Here is a 19,885-nt window from a genome sequence, read left to right as displayed (position 1 = left end):
CTAGGTTTCAAAGTTACCTTTTGCACCGGCTTTCATCATCTACCCACTTTGACTTGGAAAAATTGCTTTTAGCGGAGACAAATTTTTGATCCTTCATTCGCACCCAAGATGTGCAATTTAACGTGCGTCGAATCTACCAGTGAAATATGAACTCCTTTCCTCCTTTGCCGACACGTTTGTTCCGTACAAAAGAATATAAAATGGGATGTGCATCAAAAATTTTCGAAACTTTGTTTGAGGATCTTTCGAAGAACTTTCGAAAAATTTGAACGATCGTAGCCACAGTTTTTTATATCTAAACTTTGCCAAACATAAAGATTAGAAGTTATATCATGGGCCTGAAGTGAGTTTTTACAGTGATATAGAGATGGAGAAGATCGAGAAGTTGAAACCGTGTCAATATATTTAGAATTTTATATAGATTGGCATACGTTCGTTCAGGGAAAAATTACTTTTAGAAACTGAATTGAAGATCCAAGTTTTCAAAATAAGATGAAATGATTCTGATGTCTTCTCGTTATTCTGACGATTTCGAATCGAATGAAGATTTATGAATCTTTTGTTTCTAAAATTGTCAAAAAATTTAACGAATTAAAAAATAAACTTGAATAAGCAGAGGAAAAGTAAATAAAAAATTTCATCGAAATATTGTAATTTTATACATAATAGTTGTATTATAATTTGATTTAATTGTAATATTATGTTGACACAAATTTCTAATAGACTCGAATCAAATACATTAGAAAAATTTGAACAATTCAATTTTGAACAAGCCTCTTCAGTGTTCTTAGACTCGTCCAGTCTTGTTAGCGTTAACAGACCATATAACTTTGTACGAAATGCATTTGGACTTGGGAAAGGAGATACGTTCGAACTAGGACAATTTTAGACTGTAATGGGACATTGTAGTAGAATCTTATTGCACTTTGCCAACTTTGAATTTGTACTTTCCTTGACCACGTGTATAAAACCATTCGAACCGTATTCTAACCAGATGCTCTCTCTATCCCTATTCTTATCACTTATTTCTTGTTATATTTCAATTTATAATATTATTTCTCACGAATAACAATATCTTTTAATTTAAATAATTTTCCAATGATTTGGATAATATAATTTCCAATATATCGTACTATGATACATATTACTTCTAGCATATTAAAATCATATAATCATAATCAATGTAAGGATTCGTGTTTTAATAATTTTCTGCTTCTAGTGACATCTAATCCTTTTGTCTGTTTCAAACAACAATAAATTCTCGATAGAATTTATGTCCAAGCCTTTCAACAACGCCTAATTCATTCAGAATCAAGTAGTTTCAGAATCAATCAATCGATCATTCAACAAAATTTCTGAATACAAGACACTGCAAGACACTCGTCTAATTTCACAAGTTTCGAACACGATGATACGAGCTTATACAAGTGACCAACGTGGAGAAATGTTGGGGAAGGGAATGAAGAAAGCGTGTGGAGAGGGGCGAAGGTAAGATGCTCGCACAGCTGTGTACACCCATGTACGAGATGTGAAGTGAAGCCTTTCCCACAGGACCAGAAGAGACACTTTCGAGATTACGTTCCCTCGTTGGGCGACGTGAATTGATCCGAAAACCATAAGACATTTCCCCGTCCGTCGTATTATTTTTTCCTTCTCCGAATAACCAATCGAAAAGAAAGCGGTCGAAGGAGAGGCACGTACACCGATCGCAAAAATCGGGAGAGAGAGTGATTTTTATCTCCCTTTCGTTGTTTGTACTGTGCACGAAGCGTCGCGATCGATCGACAAACATAACATATTGACAGATATCCCTCTATCGTCGTGTATCGTGCGTACATCTTTCTTCTTTTTTTCTTTCTCCTCTCGTTTCCGTTTCGCAGGAAATTGGATGTTTTCGGATCATCAAACAACGTAAAATATGTACGCGTTGCGCTAAGGCTGCGTTCGAAAGGATAACGAGCGTTTATGTATTTTGGTTTCTTCCACGAGAAATTGAATTACGATTGTTCGCGAGGATATGGATATATTTCGAAAATATTCGAGTTATTTGTATACAACGAAATGAATAGTTGAAAGTGTGGGATGATTTTGGAATGCGATTGTTTCTTTCTTAACTTTTTTCAATGTTTTGATATTTTAACGAAAATACGATAAGATAAGAAAGTGTATCATGATTTATGAGGATCAGAGTGATTCAGAATAAGACAAAAATCAGGAATAACAAAATTTCGTTTTCGAGAAAATTGAATTTAAAAATTTATCGAATACACGTGTGTATCTGATTCGTTGTTTTCGTTTCAGTTCGAGCTATGGATATTTTCCTGGATCTTATTTGTATCGTAAATTATTGAGATTATCAAGCATCTTAAGATAGAAAGAGTACGAAATTAAAAAAAAAAAAAGAAAGAAGAATGAAAATACCACGTTTCTATTACAATATTGAAAATAATTTTCCGAAGAAAGTTTTTTTCCTCGCAGACAAATTTTAATACAAAGAAGAGTACATAACATTTAAAATATTCGTCCTCGGTGTCGATTAAGAATGTAATATCACTTTAATTTCTCTACAAGTCCCCTTAAACTATCAACTAACGTTTCTCAAAGACTTCCGGTAGCGTGGCGCCAAGGCCGCTGTGTAACTGATTGCCACGAAACCAAAGATACCAAGTTCTAAGTCAATTTCGAGGTTATTAAATCAGATAGAGCATCAATTTTGGTTTTCAGAATGTCAGGTACGACCGATAATGGGTACAAAGGAACGATCGAATGGAGAACTACTAACTTCCGGAAGTCAGTAATGTCCCATAATTAGTAACTCGAGAAGTGTCGATACGAGCGGGCCACGTTAGACGTTAGAGTTTCGTGCCAGTCGATGCACACAACCATCGTCGACCTGATCCTGCCCTTAAACATTTATCGCTAATTCCAACAATAGTAACTGGTATTTCCTAACTGTTGGCTCTCCTGCAGGCAATTTGACGCTGCCCGAGGAGAGTATATTAACTTTCTTATTCCTGACACAATACAATCTATCTACAGACATTGATTGGAAATATTGTTGAGGAGAAATTGATTTTGCTTGAATCGAAATTTCTTGTGAAATATTTGAATGAAATTTTCGAAGAGTTATTATTATCAACATTTTTTAAAGTTAAAAACACTTTTTATAAATTCACTAGATTTTCATGATATAAATTTAATACATCTCATTTAATTTTTAACATCTTTCGGATGCACGTCTCGAAATATAACGGATAATAAATTGCATCGAGATAGTAATTCTTGAAAATAACAATCGTATTTTACAACGGTATTTTACAACGTAAATATAAAACATTCATTTCTCGGATACGAACTCGTTACTTAACACACAAAAAGAATTAAATCTTGAAATCGTGAAATTCCTCGAATTCGATTCGATGCATGAAAAAAAGAAACTACCATAAATGTTATCGGTGCGATATAAATCGGTTGAACAGTACAACGAAAACAATTTCGGCCGCGCAAGTGGTGAACGGTCGTTCCCTGTCAGACACGGTTGTCATCCTATTCATGAATCATCCCTCGATTCCCGCGGATCGTATGTTTCCGATAGTTCTGAAAAACTGAATAGAATCCCCCCTCCCGTGTGATGGATTGGCTCCTTCGAAATCCGTACCACTTGCTCCCACCCACCGTGTTCTTGCTTGCTCACCCTTCCAGCCGGCGACAACGATTTTCTGGCTCCGAGGAAGCGTGCACGCGCCGTTTACGCCGTGTACTACACGCTTGCGGCGACAATCGCCAGTTCGGGGGCCAATACACACCCAGCCTCCGAACGAATGCCGGATTTGCAAAATCGGGCGGCCGTAAATAACCGCGAAATGAAACGCACGAGGTGCCTGTTTGCCAAAATTCGCGACCGCGGTCGAAGCGTTCCGCTTTATGCGGCTTGTCGCGTGTGGCGTTGCGATCGCTACATGGATGGAATAATGGAAGGGGAGGGGAGGGAAAAAAAAAAAGGAAAAATAGAGGGAAAAAAATGGGAACTATTCGCAAACGACCACTTTTGTTCGGAACGGCCAATGGTGTCTGGGAAAATCGATCGAGTCGTGGCGTGCATAATTTCTGAATGATTTTTGGAACTATGAACGGAAATGTGTTTTTGTTCGAAATTTTGTGTTGGAGGTAGATGTTTAACGTGATTCCTTATTTATAAAATTCTTTAATATCTATTGTTTGGAAGTTGAAGTGATTTCTTAGATTGGTTCGTGTAAACTAAAGAAATAGAGAATATCGATATTGTTGTACGTGTGCTTCTTCTTTTTCATATAGAAAAATAACGAAAGGAAGAAAAGTATTAGCACGTAGTGTGCTAAATTCATAATGTTCTTGACTGCAAATTAAGGTATTAAAAATTTAAGCTTGAAGAATACAGACAATTAAATTCTTATTATAAAAATGTAAATACTGATATTGTGAATAAATGGTTTTAATACAAAATGTAACAAATGATAGTTAGGAATTGTTACAATATATATAAATAATTGCCATGGTAATTGCGGATAATCGAACACATCGTTTGCAGCCATATATCTTTATTTATGAAAAAAAAAGTGAATCGTTCGGCTTAAAAATAAATAAATAAAATTTCGAGAATTAAGTTATCTATAGTTTAATATTGTATAGCGCATAAATAATACCGGAATACGTATATATGGGGTATAATTTCACTATGTTTACACGCACGATCGTTGTTATCGCATAACTGATAGAAGCAAATGAAACCGCGAATAATAATATCGAACTCGAACAGGATGAATATGCATAAGTGTCATTTTAACGAATAGAACAGCTACGCTCCATTGTTTGTTATTTATGTGGTTAATATACGCACGTACAGATTGAATAGGCATAAATAATGCTAATACCCGAGTGATAAATCCCTTGTTTATTTATTTCTTTTGCTTCTACCTTCGCTTATCTTACAATCACGCGTACAGATCTTTCTTCTAGTCTCGTTTTTACAATACATAAATTCGAAGCTTAGAGAATAAATTCATAGAGATTTTAAATTCTTCATAAATAGAAATATTTATAAGAGGTTGAAGAAAGAAAAGAAACACCTAGTATTTTTATTTTTTATTTTTCAAACATAATAAAATATATTAACTCGATCCGAATTTCATTACAATATCACTCGAAGAAAAAATTTAATATGATTGGTAATCCCCCGAACCGTTTCCAAAGCTGGCAACAACGATCTCTCGTAGCCGTGGAAAATTTTAAAACAACGACCATCCATTTCTCCATCCTCGGCAAAAAAGCGCGACCGTGGTTTCGCGCGTAATCGAACAGCTCGCGGCGACAAGTTATCCGGCGATTTACAGAAATCTGGGAAAGAAAACGCGAGGTCGGTGAGAACGGTCGCGGAAATCGCGGCGACAAAAGGAAATGGCGTGTGGAAAAACAGCGGGAGAACAAGGGGGTGAGAAAGGGAGGAGCTGTGAAAAGCGTCGATGTTGCTGTAACCTTTTCCGTGTCTTCGTTGGAAAAAAAGTTCAGGAGCAAGGAACCGTGAGACATTTGTCTCTTTCTCTCTCTCTCTTTTTCGCGAGGACGCGAGAGAAATCGATCGAGGGTATTGTTGAAGTGGCGTTTTGCGAAAGAAAAAAAAAAAATGAAGAAGAAAAAGGATGTGGACGAGGAATGGAGGGACGAAGAAAGGAAGGAAGGAAGGAAGAAGGAGGGAATTCTCATCCCTTTCCAGGGGTTGCGTTTATGAACGTTTATCTTGCACGAGGAGGTTATCGGAGCGTTCGATCGATTAATCGAGGATGTAATTGACTTTTTGCATCGTCGGTGGCGCGGATAATAAATTTGTCCCGCGGACAAGCCAGATAGACGCTTCCGGTTTATCTTTTTGCTTTTGTTCCGCGCAAGCTTTTTACCGTTTTTCGATATAAATTTGAATTGGTGTTGCGGTCAGTTCATAATGAGGGGGGTTGTTTTTAATTTTAAACTCGTGAAATGACGAGAATGACGAATAAATAGTTGGTCAAATTTTCCTCAAACGTATCGTTATAAATAAAGAGTTGAAATTGTTGAAAAACTGTGAAATTATGTTCATTGTGCGATGATAGTTTGATTTTTTCAACGTTGTAAATTGACTCTTATTGTGTTACAAGCAAATTGTATTTCGATTTTTTTGAGCCGTTGTTTGTTGATCTTACAGATAATTATTCTTACACAAGCGTTATCTACCTCAAAGATTAATTAGATTCAAAACAATGAAAAAGAGAGCAAAGAAAGAGAAAATGTAACGAGGCTAGAGTTAATAAAAAGCTTGATAAAAAAAATGAAAAAGGAAGTGGATAAAATGTTCGTCTGTTATGAAAATCGTTAAAAAAAAAAAGAAAAAGAAAAGAGAAAACATAGCGATAGGAAAAGAAATTTCAGGAAATCGTAACAAGAATCGTTGAAATGTAAAATATTTTTCCACTGCATTTTACGAACGTGAGTACGAAATACGTGATGCATATGATTATATGTTGTTGAAACAAGAAATTAATACATGAACGGATTTCTCTGTACTTTTAATCGATTTATTTGTTGTAACTGCAAAATTAATATTTCGCCTTAGCGAATATACATGTAAATTCGTACGCTGTACGTTTCATTTCGAAGTACAAAAATACAGAACAAAAAGCGTAATTTAAAGATACAGGCCATATAGACTAGAATAGAAAATTTAAATAAGCAACAGTAAAATCTTCAAACTCGATATCTTCTTCTTAAATAAAAACAATAAATATCTCTTTACATTATAAAAGACGCTAACATTAAATATATTATTATTCAATTTCAATATGTATATAGATAGAAAAATAGAAAAAATAAGGATTTTTACGTTATACAATGTAATATTCGTATAATCTTAATCAATTTTACGAGAAGCTTTAATCAAATATCTCAATTATTCTCCAACAATAATCAGGATGATTCGCATAGATGTAATTACCAATAAAGATATGCACATTAAAAGCAATCATCAGGTTCGTTTAGACCACCCTCTAAACGCACCTTATCATTCTCATTATTGTGTGGAAAGCAACGACACGCGTTATTAGAGACGTTCTGCGAGCTTGGATATTAGCTGGACACGTTGTGGGTTGAAATGTAGACAATCGAACTTGTTATCTCATTTGCATATCGGTTTCATTACAGATGGAAATTACTCGCGCGTATCCAATATTTCAAGGGACATTACAACACGTCACGGAGTTTCGAAAGATTATTACGTTATTACGGGACGGTGAATTTCCGAGGGCTGATTCGATGCAGACCATTACCACTTTCCCTCTCTCTCTCTCTCTCTCTCTCTCTCTCTTCATTCTCACTCTATATATCTCTCCCCATCCATCTCTATCTCTCTCTTCCTCTCGCTCCACCGCTGTTATTGCATCCCGTACCTTTTGCTCTACTGACGGCGAAAAGGAATTGTAAGATGACAGTGATAGTGTATCGTTGCAGGTCAGCCGTAAAAGCACTGACAAAGACTCAGATTTTATAGAATATTGTACAAGTTTCGTAACTTTATGGTGTTAATCGTTTCCATCGTCGATTGATTAATTAATAGTTTTCGTCTTTAACGCATCACTTTTTAATTTAAATTTGATTTGAATTTTGTTTTTTGTGCTAAGAGAACAGATAATTTTTTTTTTTTTTCACTTTTTAATTCAATCCTATTTTTGATTCCAGTTTAAACGTGTGTTTTTAATATATCGTACAAGCTTAATTTAACTTTAATATTATTGATATTTTCGAAGTTATAAAATTTTAATTGTGTTTACGTATTTAATCATTGACACGAAATTAATTTGTACACAAGGATATCTCGTTATTAATTGAATCATCTTCATGAAAATCTTGATCATTGATTTTATTAATGACATTAATAATGAACAATCGTAGACAATTATTAATCATTAATTGTCATATATATATATAAATAGTTAATAAACTTATTTCAGTAATAAGAATATTTGGAATGAAAATGAAAATTCAATCGTTGATTTACATCTCAGTTCTATCTCATATCATACATGCATTAAGTACGGGAATTATTAACACTTACCTCCTATTCCTCCATGCTCTTCGCTTTATACTATAGTTTACTATAAATCTTCCGATATTCTATCAAATGAAAATACTATTTTAATGTACACAATGATCAAAACAACTTGATCATTCTAATTGAATTCTACTTAAAGAAACAAAAAGACTAATCATTTCTTAGAATATTCTCTTCTATTATCAAGATGTTCAAAGTTGATCAAGTTATTTCATCATATAGATATTAAAGTAACAAAAGAAACACGCAAGAATGATGAACGAATTGAAAACGTTTAATGTAAATCAATGAATAAAATGAACAATGATTTATAATGGCAATCGTGTATTCGATTTATTAAGATATTCAGACCGACAATTTCACTATCTACGTCTGATGCTCGTCCCATGGATTATATTCGATGTGTCCGTTGTGTAATCCAATAAAAATTGTGTACGACATAGTGAAACTATCGGGCACGATACATTAATAACGTTAATATAATAATTCGATACGACATATCTATGATCGCTGTAGCCTCGATTCGTTTTTTTCTTGTCATTTTTCATCTTCTACTGAACCATGTTCTCACACGATCATCGCCATAACACGTTTCGTACTCGGTCGCTGTAATATTACGCTTATTCACAACACTCGCCATTTCTCTTTGCACTTTGCTTTAACAATCGCAGCCTCGAATCATCACAGCGATTAACAGACGACGATTCGTATTGATCACAGCATAACGTATCTACAATATTTACAGAACAATCAATCGGCGAAGACGCGTTTCTTTATCATCCGTGTAACGATCGAATTTCGAATCACGTGATTCTAAAATCGAATGCCACGTTGATTTTTTTTTTTTTTTTAAAAACGTACAATTCATCGAGAGAGCTCCGAATCATCTATCTTTCATGGAGATTGGAGAGAAAAATTCCAAAATTGTTGGATTGACTGAAAATATTGTCAAGCAAAGTTTAAAATTTTCGTCTTTTTCTTCTTTCAACTCTGAATCGATCTTTAAAAGTCTTTTGAAATGAATTTTTATAATAGTTTTAATTGGAAATTGTCAGATATTGTTAATTTAAATAAATATAAATAAATAGCACGAATGTTTCGATCCATTATTATTTATTATCAATTTTATTTTACTTTTTTTCAAATGATCGAAAGATTGTTTCCAAAAATAAAAAAAAAGAAACGACGAACGTTTATAAATTTTCCAATAAAGATGGATGATTCGATACTTCTCAATCGTGCAGCATAACCTAACCTTTTCTACTACCACGTTCACGATAGACTCGAACGAAACTCGAAATAGACTTGGTGAAACTTCCGTTTACAAATAGACGTAGTTACAAAATATTTTCGAAAGCTCCTATTTCTCTAGTATTTACACGAAACTATGCGAATCAAATAGATTACACGAAGTTGATGTAGAATGAAGTAACACATTCACAAAAAAAAAAAAACATTATGATCATGGATTCTATCCAAAAATTGCATTCCACGGTTCAATTGAATTTCCTCTGGTATTATTCGCTCTACAGATCGTTAAATCTACTTTAAGTCTCGTTAAAGCTAAAAATATTGTCATCGACATATATTCATGTAGCCGTAATAGGAGGACAGATCTCCCACTGATGTATCTGATGCATAATTAAAACTGAAACGACGAAGCTCTCTTTGTACGAAGACACCGTCCGATCGATGATTCGGGGCTACGCAACATCATCACTATACCGGCGTTTCCCCGCTTTAAAAATACAAGCGGTGACACGCAAAACGCTCGTTTTTTTCTTTTTTCTTTTTTTTTTTTTTTTTGTACAATACTCCCTCTAAATCAACGCGCTTAATGCGGTACCAAAAATCGAAAAGCGTCGTTAACGTTATTATATCGATTTTATTATTTTTTTTTTTTTTTTTACAAAAAACAGTTATTAAATGGCGAAAAATGCATCAAGTTTAAATCATCATTGCACATACCGATGATAACACTCGTGAACAGTATAAAATATTTATTTGATTTACTTTTCCTATATTTTATCTTCTACATTTCTTGGAAAAAGATTCATGATGCAGCTGTACACGTTGCACGAGTTTATATTGTAGAAATAAAAAATTGCAATGCATTCGTCGATTTAAGTGATGGATTTAAATCAATTGCTTGCAATAACGTTTCGTACGAGCCATTGATTTGAATACATCACTGGTGTTTGATTTATGTGTCGCAAAATGTTTCTTAGATAGGGAATCTAATATAATAGATACGTCCACGCTAAGTGTGTTAAACCGATCGTGATACCGAAGAGAAATATTTTTCCAGGAAATATAGTATCTCCACCAATACCCCGCGAGTAGCTTGAGTAAAATTTGCACAAACTTTCAAAGCTGTAACTTGTTTTTTAAATTTCCATCCGCGGTTCTATTTAAGCAGTCGATTTTTTTTTTGTTGGAAAATTCGTATAAAAAAATCTTCGTTTTTTTTCAAGAGGGAAGAAACCTTTTAGAAACTGTAATTACTTGAAAAAAATCGAATCGTGAAATTATGAATGATGAATCTGAATGAGAAAAGTCATTTCATTCCATGAAATCAGAGAAAATGTGTTATGGAAAAATGTTGGAGCGAGAAAGAAAGGGAAGAGGTTTAATTTAGAGGAGCCTTATTTAGAGAGAGTATTGTAATCGCATATTTTATTGGTTACGTATATATGACTAGCGTTTTCGCATCAAGTGCATGCACGGTTTCGCCAATCGAATAGCTAATCATCATGAAACTTTAGAGCGCTTTTGTATCCCAACACAACTACGATTCGATATATATATGTAGTATATGTTCGTGTGTATAATGTTATAGTTATGCTTTCATTTATTCTTTCATGCGTACGTATATATTATTACATGTATCGAAATACAGTTGTGCCTTGTTCGCTCGACTAGAGTACAACTAATATCCATCGCGTAGTCGTGTAACGCGGACGACCGATGAGGAATGTTGATAACGCTAGATCCTCTTGCACAATAATTTAGAAATTAATAATAGCATTGGTGAATTGACGAGATACAAGTTGTAGATTACGTCGTCGACTCGGTTCTTAACGATTTTTAACTTCAATTCTTTTTCTTTTAAACTAATTAATTGATTAATGTGTTTCACTGATTTCAAAGATTAGAAACATGATCATGATATAAAAGTTTCATCGAGATAGCGATAACTATTAATATTGAATTTTACGAACGTTAAATGTTTTTTCAAAATATAATAGAACGAGGTATCAAGAACGAGGTCGACGATATATGAAATTGGATAATTATTGGACCGATTGGAAAGTTGTGAACACTTTTGAAATATTTGAAATTGCTAAAATTCAAAATCATATTATGAAAATATTCATCTTATTATTAAATTCGTTAACTCGTCCAATCATATTTAATATTGATTATTCTTAAAATTCTCAATTTCCAATATTATTAATTCAATTGAGAGTGCAAGAGCGTCTTGGTTGTTCGTTTAACGAGCAATGAGATCGGTTTCCAGATGAAAAGTACGTAAAATCGTCTGAAAATAATACTTTTTATCTTCTTATCTCGCCGAATGAATTTACGTACTCTGTCATCTCGTCGGTTTTTGGGATTTATTACCAGGACAATTTAATTGTTCTTTATGGTAATTAAACGAATCAACGTTTCTCGCGAAGGGAGCGTGTTTTACAAAAGGGTGATTTTTCTCTCCTTTCTTCTTCTTCTTTTTTTTCTTTTTTTCTTTTTTTTTTTTTTGTTCGTTAAGCAACGCGAACGATACAGCGACAATGAAACGAGACCGTGGTTAATTCACACCGGAAAAGGATACCTAGAACGCTGACAAAATCTCAATGATTTATCAAAATCAATGATATTTACACAGTAGGTTAGACGAAACGAAGAAATTCGCTCTCGATTCTCGTTTCGATCCGGACAACTTGCGCATTCTTACGAAACTAACGAAACTACTCTTTTTCTCTTTCTCAGCGCCAATGATTCTCAGCCGTCTCGAGAAAAATTCGCGCGACACACGTTTGATTATAAAACTCGTTTTGGCGGAACACTTAAAGCGGTAACGCGTTAATATGAGACGACACAACCCTTGAATTTATCTCGAAATATCTCGGACGTGTCGCTGGTGATACCGGCTGAAAAACATTGTCTGATAAACCCTCTCGTTCGCGATCAGAAAAATTCGTCTAGTCGATACGAAAAGTATTTTTTTCCTTTTTTTTTTTTTTTTTCATTTTTCCCCTCCCCCTTATTTTCTTGTAAATCTCGATTCACGCATCACGAGAGAGGATGAAGTCTTTTCTCGAATATGCAAAGATGTCGCGCGCCACAAAATCATCGTCATTCGTAAAAGCCTAAGAATTCCCTTCATACTCACTGTAAGTATACTTACACAACATATTATATTTTTTTTTTGTATTTATATATTTATATTTATATATATATATTTATTTATATTTATATATATATTATATATATATATATCTTCTTTGCTCTCTGTATACGTCTACGTTTAGTATGAAAATAATTTCAAGCGCGCCTTGTTTCGTCGCACTCGTCCATCATCCAGCCGGAGCCGGCGTACCGGAAACTGGTAGCCGCCCCCGGTCTGGTCACCGTCCAATAAACACTAGAACTGGAAGCCCCGTTCCCGCGACGTGAGAATCACCTTCTGATGGCTGGAAGAAGCAGTGACAGCAGACTCACCAAAAGATGAAGGACGAGCTGAGCCCGATGGGAGACACCCGGACTTAAAGCGTCGACCGGAAGCTCGTCTGGCGGCCTCATTGATGGAGGATTGTAATTTCTGTCATAATCTGCAAGCAAACACATCTACTTGTGCACGAATCGTCCAGTATGTGTGAAATTGTCTCTCTCTCGTTCTTTCTTTTTTTATTATTTTTCTAATTTTAATTTCAATTACAGATTCGATTGCGTATTATTATTATTATAATGTATAGAATTTCAAAAAGATTGTAAACTTTAAACGATTCTTCAGATATTGATCTTACAGAGTTTTTGCAGAGAACACGAAAGGGTGGATAATTAATAAGCGAATTAGAATCGAAGAAATAATAATCGTGGTTAAGATTCGCTTAATTCTCAAACATCTAAAAACTCTTTTCAAAAGTTCAAATACAGTTCGAACTCTTTCCGAACGCAATGTAGTCATAAGTTAATGGAAAATGGGCTAAACTTATGGCCCAATAATAAAACGTGTTCGACAAATACGTTACATTGAAACGTATTTGTCGCTCCAATACCCAACAATGACGTATTCAAAGACAATCGTTCGCAACAGTAATTTACAAACGTCGTTGTTTCCGTATTTTAAGCCACCACCATCGAGAACGCGACAAATTCACTCGTTTCGGATAATCGCCGCGTTGCTTTGTTACTTTCTCGTGTTGCGTTAAACCGTTCCTCCCCGGAATTAACTTGGAATCCCTTGGCGATGAGAACGAGACGAGAGAGAGAGAGAGAGAGAGAGGGGATAGGACGTGGCGAACACGTGGAAATAAGTGTACAACAAAGGCCATGGCCGGGGTACATGTTGCTCGAATAATGGAACGTTCGATTATAATGCACAGGCCGGATAATCGAAGGTTTGGATGGTGATCGTGCGAACAATGCTGATAGCGTTTCTGAAAGGATTTCGACCGGACAATGCGGCGGTGATTCGAGTTTCATAGGGAATGAATGCGCGAAACCAATTCGTACCGCCGTTAAGTCCGAATTTCAATGGCCGCCGTGGGAACGATCCCCGCGTAACGCCGCCATCTTACGAAATAGGAAGAAAAGGGAACGTGTCGTGCTCGCCCGTAAAAGGGGAAAACAAGAAAGGCTACTTTTCATCTTACCTTCGTCGTGTACAAAGGGATTGGAAATTTTCTTTTCTCTGGCTCGAGAGTAGCAGGATTTTAGTTGTAAATAAAAACGAGGGAATAAGGATGGAAATTTGGCGAATAGCTCGATGTGACGTTTCTAGAATCCGAGGAATTCGAGTTGTAATATAGAATTTAGGGATTTTTAGTTGTTACATAAATCTAGAGAGTTTGCATTTTTATATTAGAATCTAAAGAAATTAGATCGTGATATTCATGAAATTTAGATTTTTCGATGAAGAATCTAAAGATTTGATTGAATTTGACTATAATAGTTTGAATTTTAATAGAGAATTCAGAATCTGGGAAAGATAATACGATTGAATATGAGTTTTATTTGTTATTATACAAATATTTTGGCCAGATTTTCCATTTTGAATTATTGAAAGAGAAAGAAAAATCGAAAAATCATTAAATTAATGGTATAATAATAGAAAAAAAGGGCTAAAAATTATACGTAATTAAAAAAAAGTTGTCCAAATTGATAATATTCTCCTTAAAAACACTTTTTAAAATTGTACATCTGGCGTTCGAAGAAGAAAATGAATGGTTGATGATCGTGTTTTAGATAGACGAGGATCGTCCCATAAAATGGTCGATCTTTCAACGACAACAAAAATATATGAACGAGTATGAGAATGGTTGGGATAGAGAAGATAAATACAAGGAGTTACGGATAATACGAATGGAGGGCGGAAGCTCGAAGCTCTTCCGCGTCTCGGAATTAAATTCGACCAAATTCTCGGAATCTCTAGGATATTTGGTCTGCGCAAATCCCTTTTTAATGAGATAAAAGGCTCGCCAGCGGAAGACTAAATAAATTTATACTCCATTAGATATCATCCGGAGGCTGTTAAAGCCGACAGATTCAGCGATATCTCTGAAAGAAACGATCGATCAGACAATTTCTAATTATACATACAGTATGATTTAATATCTTTGAAGGGAACGGTATGAAAGGAAGGATGGGATAAGTGATAAAATTAATGTGTCGCGAATTGTGAAGATATTTATACTCCTTCAAAGCTCGATATAATATTCTAAAAATAATTTACAAGACCGACCTAAATCAATTCGCGCTTCTAGAATAAACTTATTCGTCACCTCTATAAAATAAACTTAACTTTTCGATTTATTAACAAATTTAAAATTAACAAACATATATACAGATTAATCCATCCCTATAAAAATGAATCTGACACAGTGACTTATTAAAAAATAAAAAAAAGTCTAGAAAATACTAGTGAACTTCCACCGGAATAATTATTCGTGATTTCCTAAAGAGTTAACTAACCTACAATTAAAATCGACTTTAATTTTGATCGTATAATCGTGAAACTCGTCAAACAAAACGTATGAAAACGTATTCGTTCAATCGAGAATTCGCTGGAAAATATCTCCTGAATATTCGTATCCAGATGAGAAACGTTAGAGTGGCGGATGAAAAGTTGAGGTGAATCGGTCAACGAAGATGGCGCCACGGCGTTGGAATTACGTGAAATTTGATGGATCACGATATGGCGGGGGAAAACAATTTATTAAATTATTCCCCGGGGTATCGTGTCTGGCGGATCTCGTCGCAATAAATACGTAATTTACGAACGGCGAGTTCTCGAATTCTTTTCAGTGGCGCACGAATCTCCCTCTCCCACGTTCAATTTCGCCACTCGATTGGATTGGCCGGTTGTTCTAAGTTTTACACACCGATCTATGTTGGATCAACACCGCCACCTGTGGCGCTAATACAAATCCGGTAATGTTGCTGGCTATGAATACATGAATATCAACCGGGGAAGAAGTCGATACATATGTACGTTTACCCCTGTTAACCCGACACCAACTTCGATCTGCATACAGGTATCGCGCGAATGGAAAGCGAGCTGTTTGATATGTAGACAGGAACGTGTATCTGTCAAACATCCTCGCGTGAAACGGACATCGAAACGGTTTAATCTCTTTCGTTTCTTTCGTTCATTGTCCGATACTATACATCCTTACTTTTTAAGGAATAATACAAAATTTGTTTTATGGAATTTTTATCGGTGCATTTGTAATTATCATAGGTTAGAAATTGATTTCGAATTGCTTCTTCTTTAGTAATATATTATTACACAATTTCTTATGGATCTTGGAATATTCAAAGTTCACATCGTCTATTTTTCAATCAATCCTCTTTCCACGAATCAGAAAATCAATCAATTAAAGAAATTTCTTGCCAACAAGAAATTCAGCTAATCGTTATTTAACGAGAATTTTGTTATTGGAGAGGAAATAAAAGACGCGTATAAAAACGCAAGGCGCTGCGAGACTAGTAGCAAGTTTTTTTTTTTATTTTTTTTATTTCAAAAACGAACGAGGAACAGTCGTGGCGAATTCACAGCATTCCTCAGGAGTAGTTCGCCCGCGTCCGCTTTGGCTCGTTCCCCAGAAAGGGACGTCGAAATCGCACGTCCGCCCGGGAAAAAGTTATTCCCACCTACGAGAGTAAAATCCACGCTACGTGACTTTCCGCATGGACAGCGACAGACGAACCGTTTTCCAACACTTTAACAACGTCTTTACCGGTTCTACACCGCCCCTGTTTCCCTCGTTCTTCTTTCGTTTGGCCCCGATTCCGTGACAGAATCGCGCCAATCGCCTCTATCACGCGACCGCCAATTAAACCAAGTTTATATCTGGAATGAAACCAGATTGGGAATAATTGTTTGGAAACTTGTAATGATCGGTCGACTGCGAGTTCGCGCAGGATTTTTATTCTTTGCAAATTTTGTGGTTTTATCGGTCCCACGTTTATTGGAAATGGATGTATTAACGAGAATTAATTTTTGAAGTTTCGAGAGATTAGATTGATTCTGATTATATTTAATAATTGAACGTATTATTCGAGAGAAGAGGAAATCAGTATTGTAAAAAGATATATATGATTTTTGTTAAAGAAAAGCAAAGAAAAAGGATAAAGATACTTAACTTTAAAAAATGAAACTAAGAAATTTGCGATTAGGTGGACAATATGTTTAATTTAAAAATATAAAATTCAAAATAAAATTGAAGTAATGACGTATTTCAATGCTAATTTTTTGTCCATTAAGGATTAAAATTATATGCGCATATTTAACAAATTTGATTTTGACTTAACTGATACAAACGCGATCAAATATTCTGAAATCTCTAGCTATAACTTTTTTGCTGATTCATTCAATATTAGTGTTTACTGACGAATAAATATAGAAAGTTATTAAACATTCGAATCATAGAAACAATTTGAACAAAATTATTATTATTAATTTAAATAATAATTTAATTCGCTTATTTAACGGAAGGAAAAATATCAAAAAATTCATTCAAAGAACAACTATTGGTAATATTATTAAGAAAACCAAATATTATCATATAATATTATCAAGTTAAATAATAAATTTTTGTATCTCTCTTTAATATCATATTATTAATATTGATATATTTATCTTCAATATTTTTCAATCAAATTCAAAAAGGTCACGTTATTATATTTTTAATTTTTTAAAATCACACAATGACTTTTCGCGTAAAATATTTTTACTTTCTTTCAAAAAACGTAAAAAAATCAATTCTTCAATTCTTCATTAGCTTTATCGACATACTTTTACGATAACAATACACGAATTTTTAAATAATTTTTAAGAATCATAAACACGAATCAATTACTATTCATTCGACCGAATCGTTATCTTAATCCCCCAAAAACAAAATAAATCACATTCTTCCCTTCTTTCAAATTACCTTCCAATCGCTTCGATTGGAATGAAAATCGAATCGATACACGCTCGTCCAAACTTTCCTCCGTCACGTCAGACATTAGGATAAGCTTCTCTCGAATCGGGCGCCGTTTCGATACGAATACAGATCATAAAAGTTTTCGCACGGTGTATAAGAATCAATTCATCCGGCAGCCACTGCTCTCGACTTTGGTGCACGTGCGGGTGTCGATCGATTTAACAAATGAAGGCGAGAAAGAGGCAAACAAAGGGGTCCAGATATAGGGGCGAGAGAGAGAGAGAGAGAGAGGAGGAAGGGGTTGGAAAGAAACGGATGAAATTCTGGTGGCGCGTTTCGACGGTTGGTCGATGGCCGCGGGTCAAACGAAACTCGTTTTTCATTAATTGAAAGTAAACTTCGAGAAAAGGGTGAGGCCGTCTCCCGAGGAATCTTTCAACAAAGTCATTGAAATTGAATTCGAAAAGTTTGACGTCCGTGCCATTTGCTGCAAATTTATCGGTATACAGCGTTGATATCGTTTTATCTTCGTTTTATTTCATATATGCGGTTTTATTAATTATTTTCGAATCTTGGTTGGCTAAAATTTTTGATTTTAGTAGGAGAGGGAAGAAAGTAGATATGACGAAAGCGAGATAGAGACAGAAGAATTTTCTTATTAATTTTTCCAAGAAACGTGAAAGATGAGAAAGATTTTTTTATATATTCGTTTTTTGCATGCGTTCAGTACAAGTGTTCTGGTTAATTTGCCATTTTGTTGCATTTTTCGCTGCTTTTTGACTGTATTTTGCATTTATCCATAAAGGATCCTCTTCGATTTTTGATGCCGCATGTTTTGTGAGAATATTCTAATAAATTTGAGAGTTTAAAGAGAATCGATTCTAGAACGACTTATGACTTTAACTTAAAACAGAAAGTTTGATTATTTTTTTCTCGCGGTATCAATTTGAAATATCGTGATTGTTTAATTCTTAATATTTTTATGCCATTTTAATTAATGACGAAGAATTAGAAATGAAACATGTGGTCATCATGGATTAACATTACATGGTATAATTATTTGAAAGAAATTGTTCAAACGAATCGAAGAAATTTATTTCTTCCTTAATCATAGTTAATGTACATATTTAGTGCATACGTAATTCTACATTAATGCATTATTTCCTTGCGGAATATTTAGACTTTTAATCGATATTCGAAATTTAACGGTAGTTAAACTCGCTGGATTGCTCTTCTCATGCGTATTCATAAGATATTACGACGTTTAATATTCATAAGCTACGCGATACTTTAAACGGCACCGCCTCGAATCAGACTGGTAGCTATAAGAAAATAAAACGGTAGGGAAAAATTCCGACTTGAATAACCAACCCCTATTTCAAGAGGAATTCCTTTTACGTCTTCTGTTCTAAAATAATTAAAAATCTGTTGGACAATAATTATTAAATTCATATTTCCAATCTTTTTGCAATTTAAATGAAAATTAAATCAATGAATTTAATAAAAAAATATAATATGCAAAATAAAAATATATAATATGCAAATATCGTATGTAAATTAAATAAAAAAAAAATGAAAATTGAAAGATCTTTCTTCTATATTATTAAAGATTAAATTTATATTTAAATCAATTTATCGAGATCATGATTTTTTTTTAAATAATTTGTCAAAAATTTTTCTACAAATTCTAATTTTTCAATTCAGATAGATATAATTCGCAGTTTGGAAAAAAGAAATATCGAAAGCTATTGTAATTTCTCAATTTTTTGAAATAAAATTAAAAGTTTCGTTACTTTTTGGCGATTTCTCTCGATCAATAAACCAGCTAAAGTATTCTTGATATAAGACTCTTGAACTAAAGTGAAAGCACTTATTGAGCGGTGAAAAAGAAGTTCATACTAGTGCCAACCATTGTTGATATCTTTGGATCTGAAGTTTCTCTCGAGCTAGCGCGTCCGAAAAATAAACTTCCAGCTCAATTTGAACTTTACGAATAGATATATATGAACATTTAAGTTCGATGTGCAAGAAAATTTCGACGTTTGACGGATAGAAACTAATTAGTAACTTCGTGAAAATCAATTTTGCAGTGACAATCGGATTACAAATTCCCTGCAGC

At 34.3% G+C, this 19,885-nt stretch overlaps 1 protein-coding gene across 3 annotated transcripts in view; it reads right to left on the bottom strand.

Annotated features, from left to right (window-relative positions):
- Positions 1 to 19,885, bottom strand: part of LOC100871716 (neurotrimin) — a 168,257-nt gene that overhangs the window by 46,015 nt on the left and 102,357 nt on the right. Inside the window, exon 11 of one of the 3 annotated variants that reach the window (XM_003698990.4) lies at positions 8,421 to 12,945. The exons of the other annotated variants lie outside the window; for them this stretch is intronic. Within the exon in view, the coding sequence (XP_003699038.2) occupies positions 12,794 to 12,945 (152 nt within the window). The 3' untranslated portion in view covers positions 8,421 to 12,793. Of the gene's footprint in view, positions 1 to 8,420; positions 12,946 to 19,885 lie in introns of those variants that run through there. 3 annotated transcript variants of the gene reach the window in all.

This window comes from Apis florea, unplaced genomic scaffold (assembly GCF_048593485.1).
Source record: "Apis florea isolate Af1SG1 unplaced genomic scaffold, ASM4859348v1 contig_1484_pilon, whole genome shotgun sequence".
NCBI lineage: Eukaryota > Metazoa > Arthropoda > Insecta > Hymenoptera > Apidae > Apis > Apis florea.
This window is presented reverse-complemented; position numbering and strand designations above follow the sequence as displayed.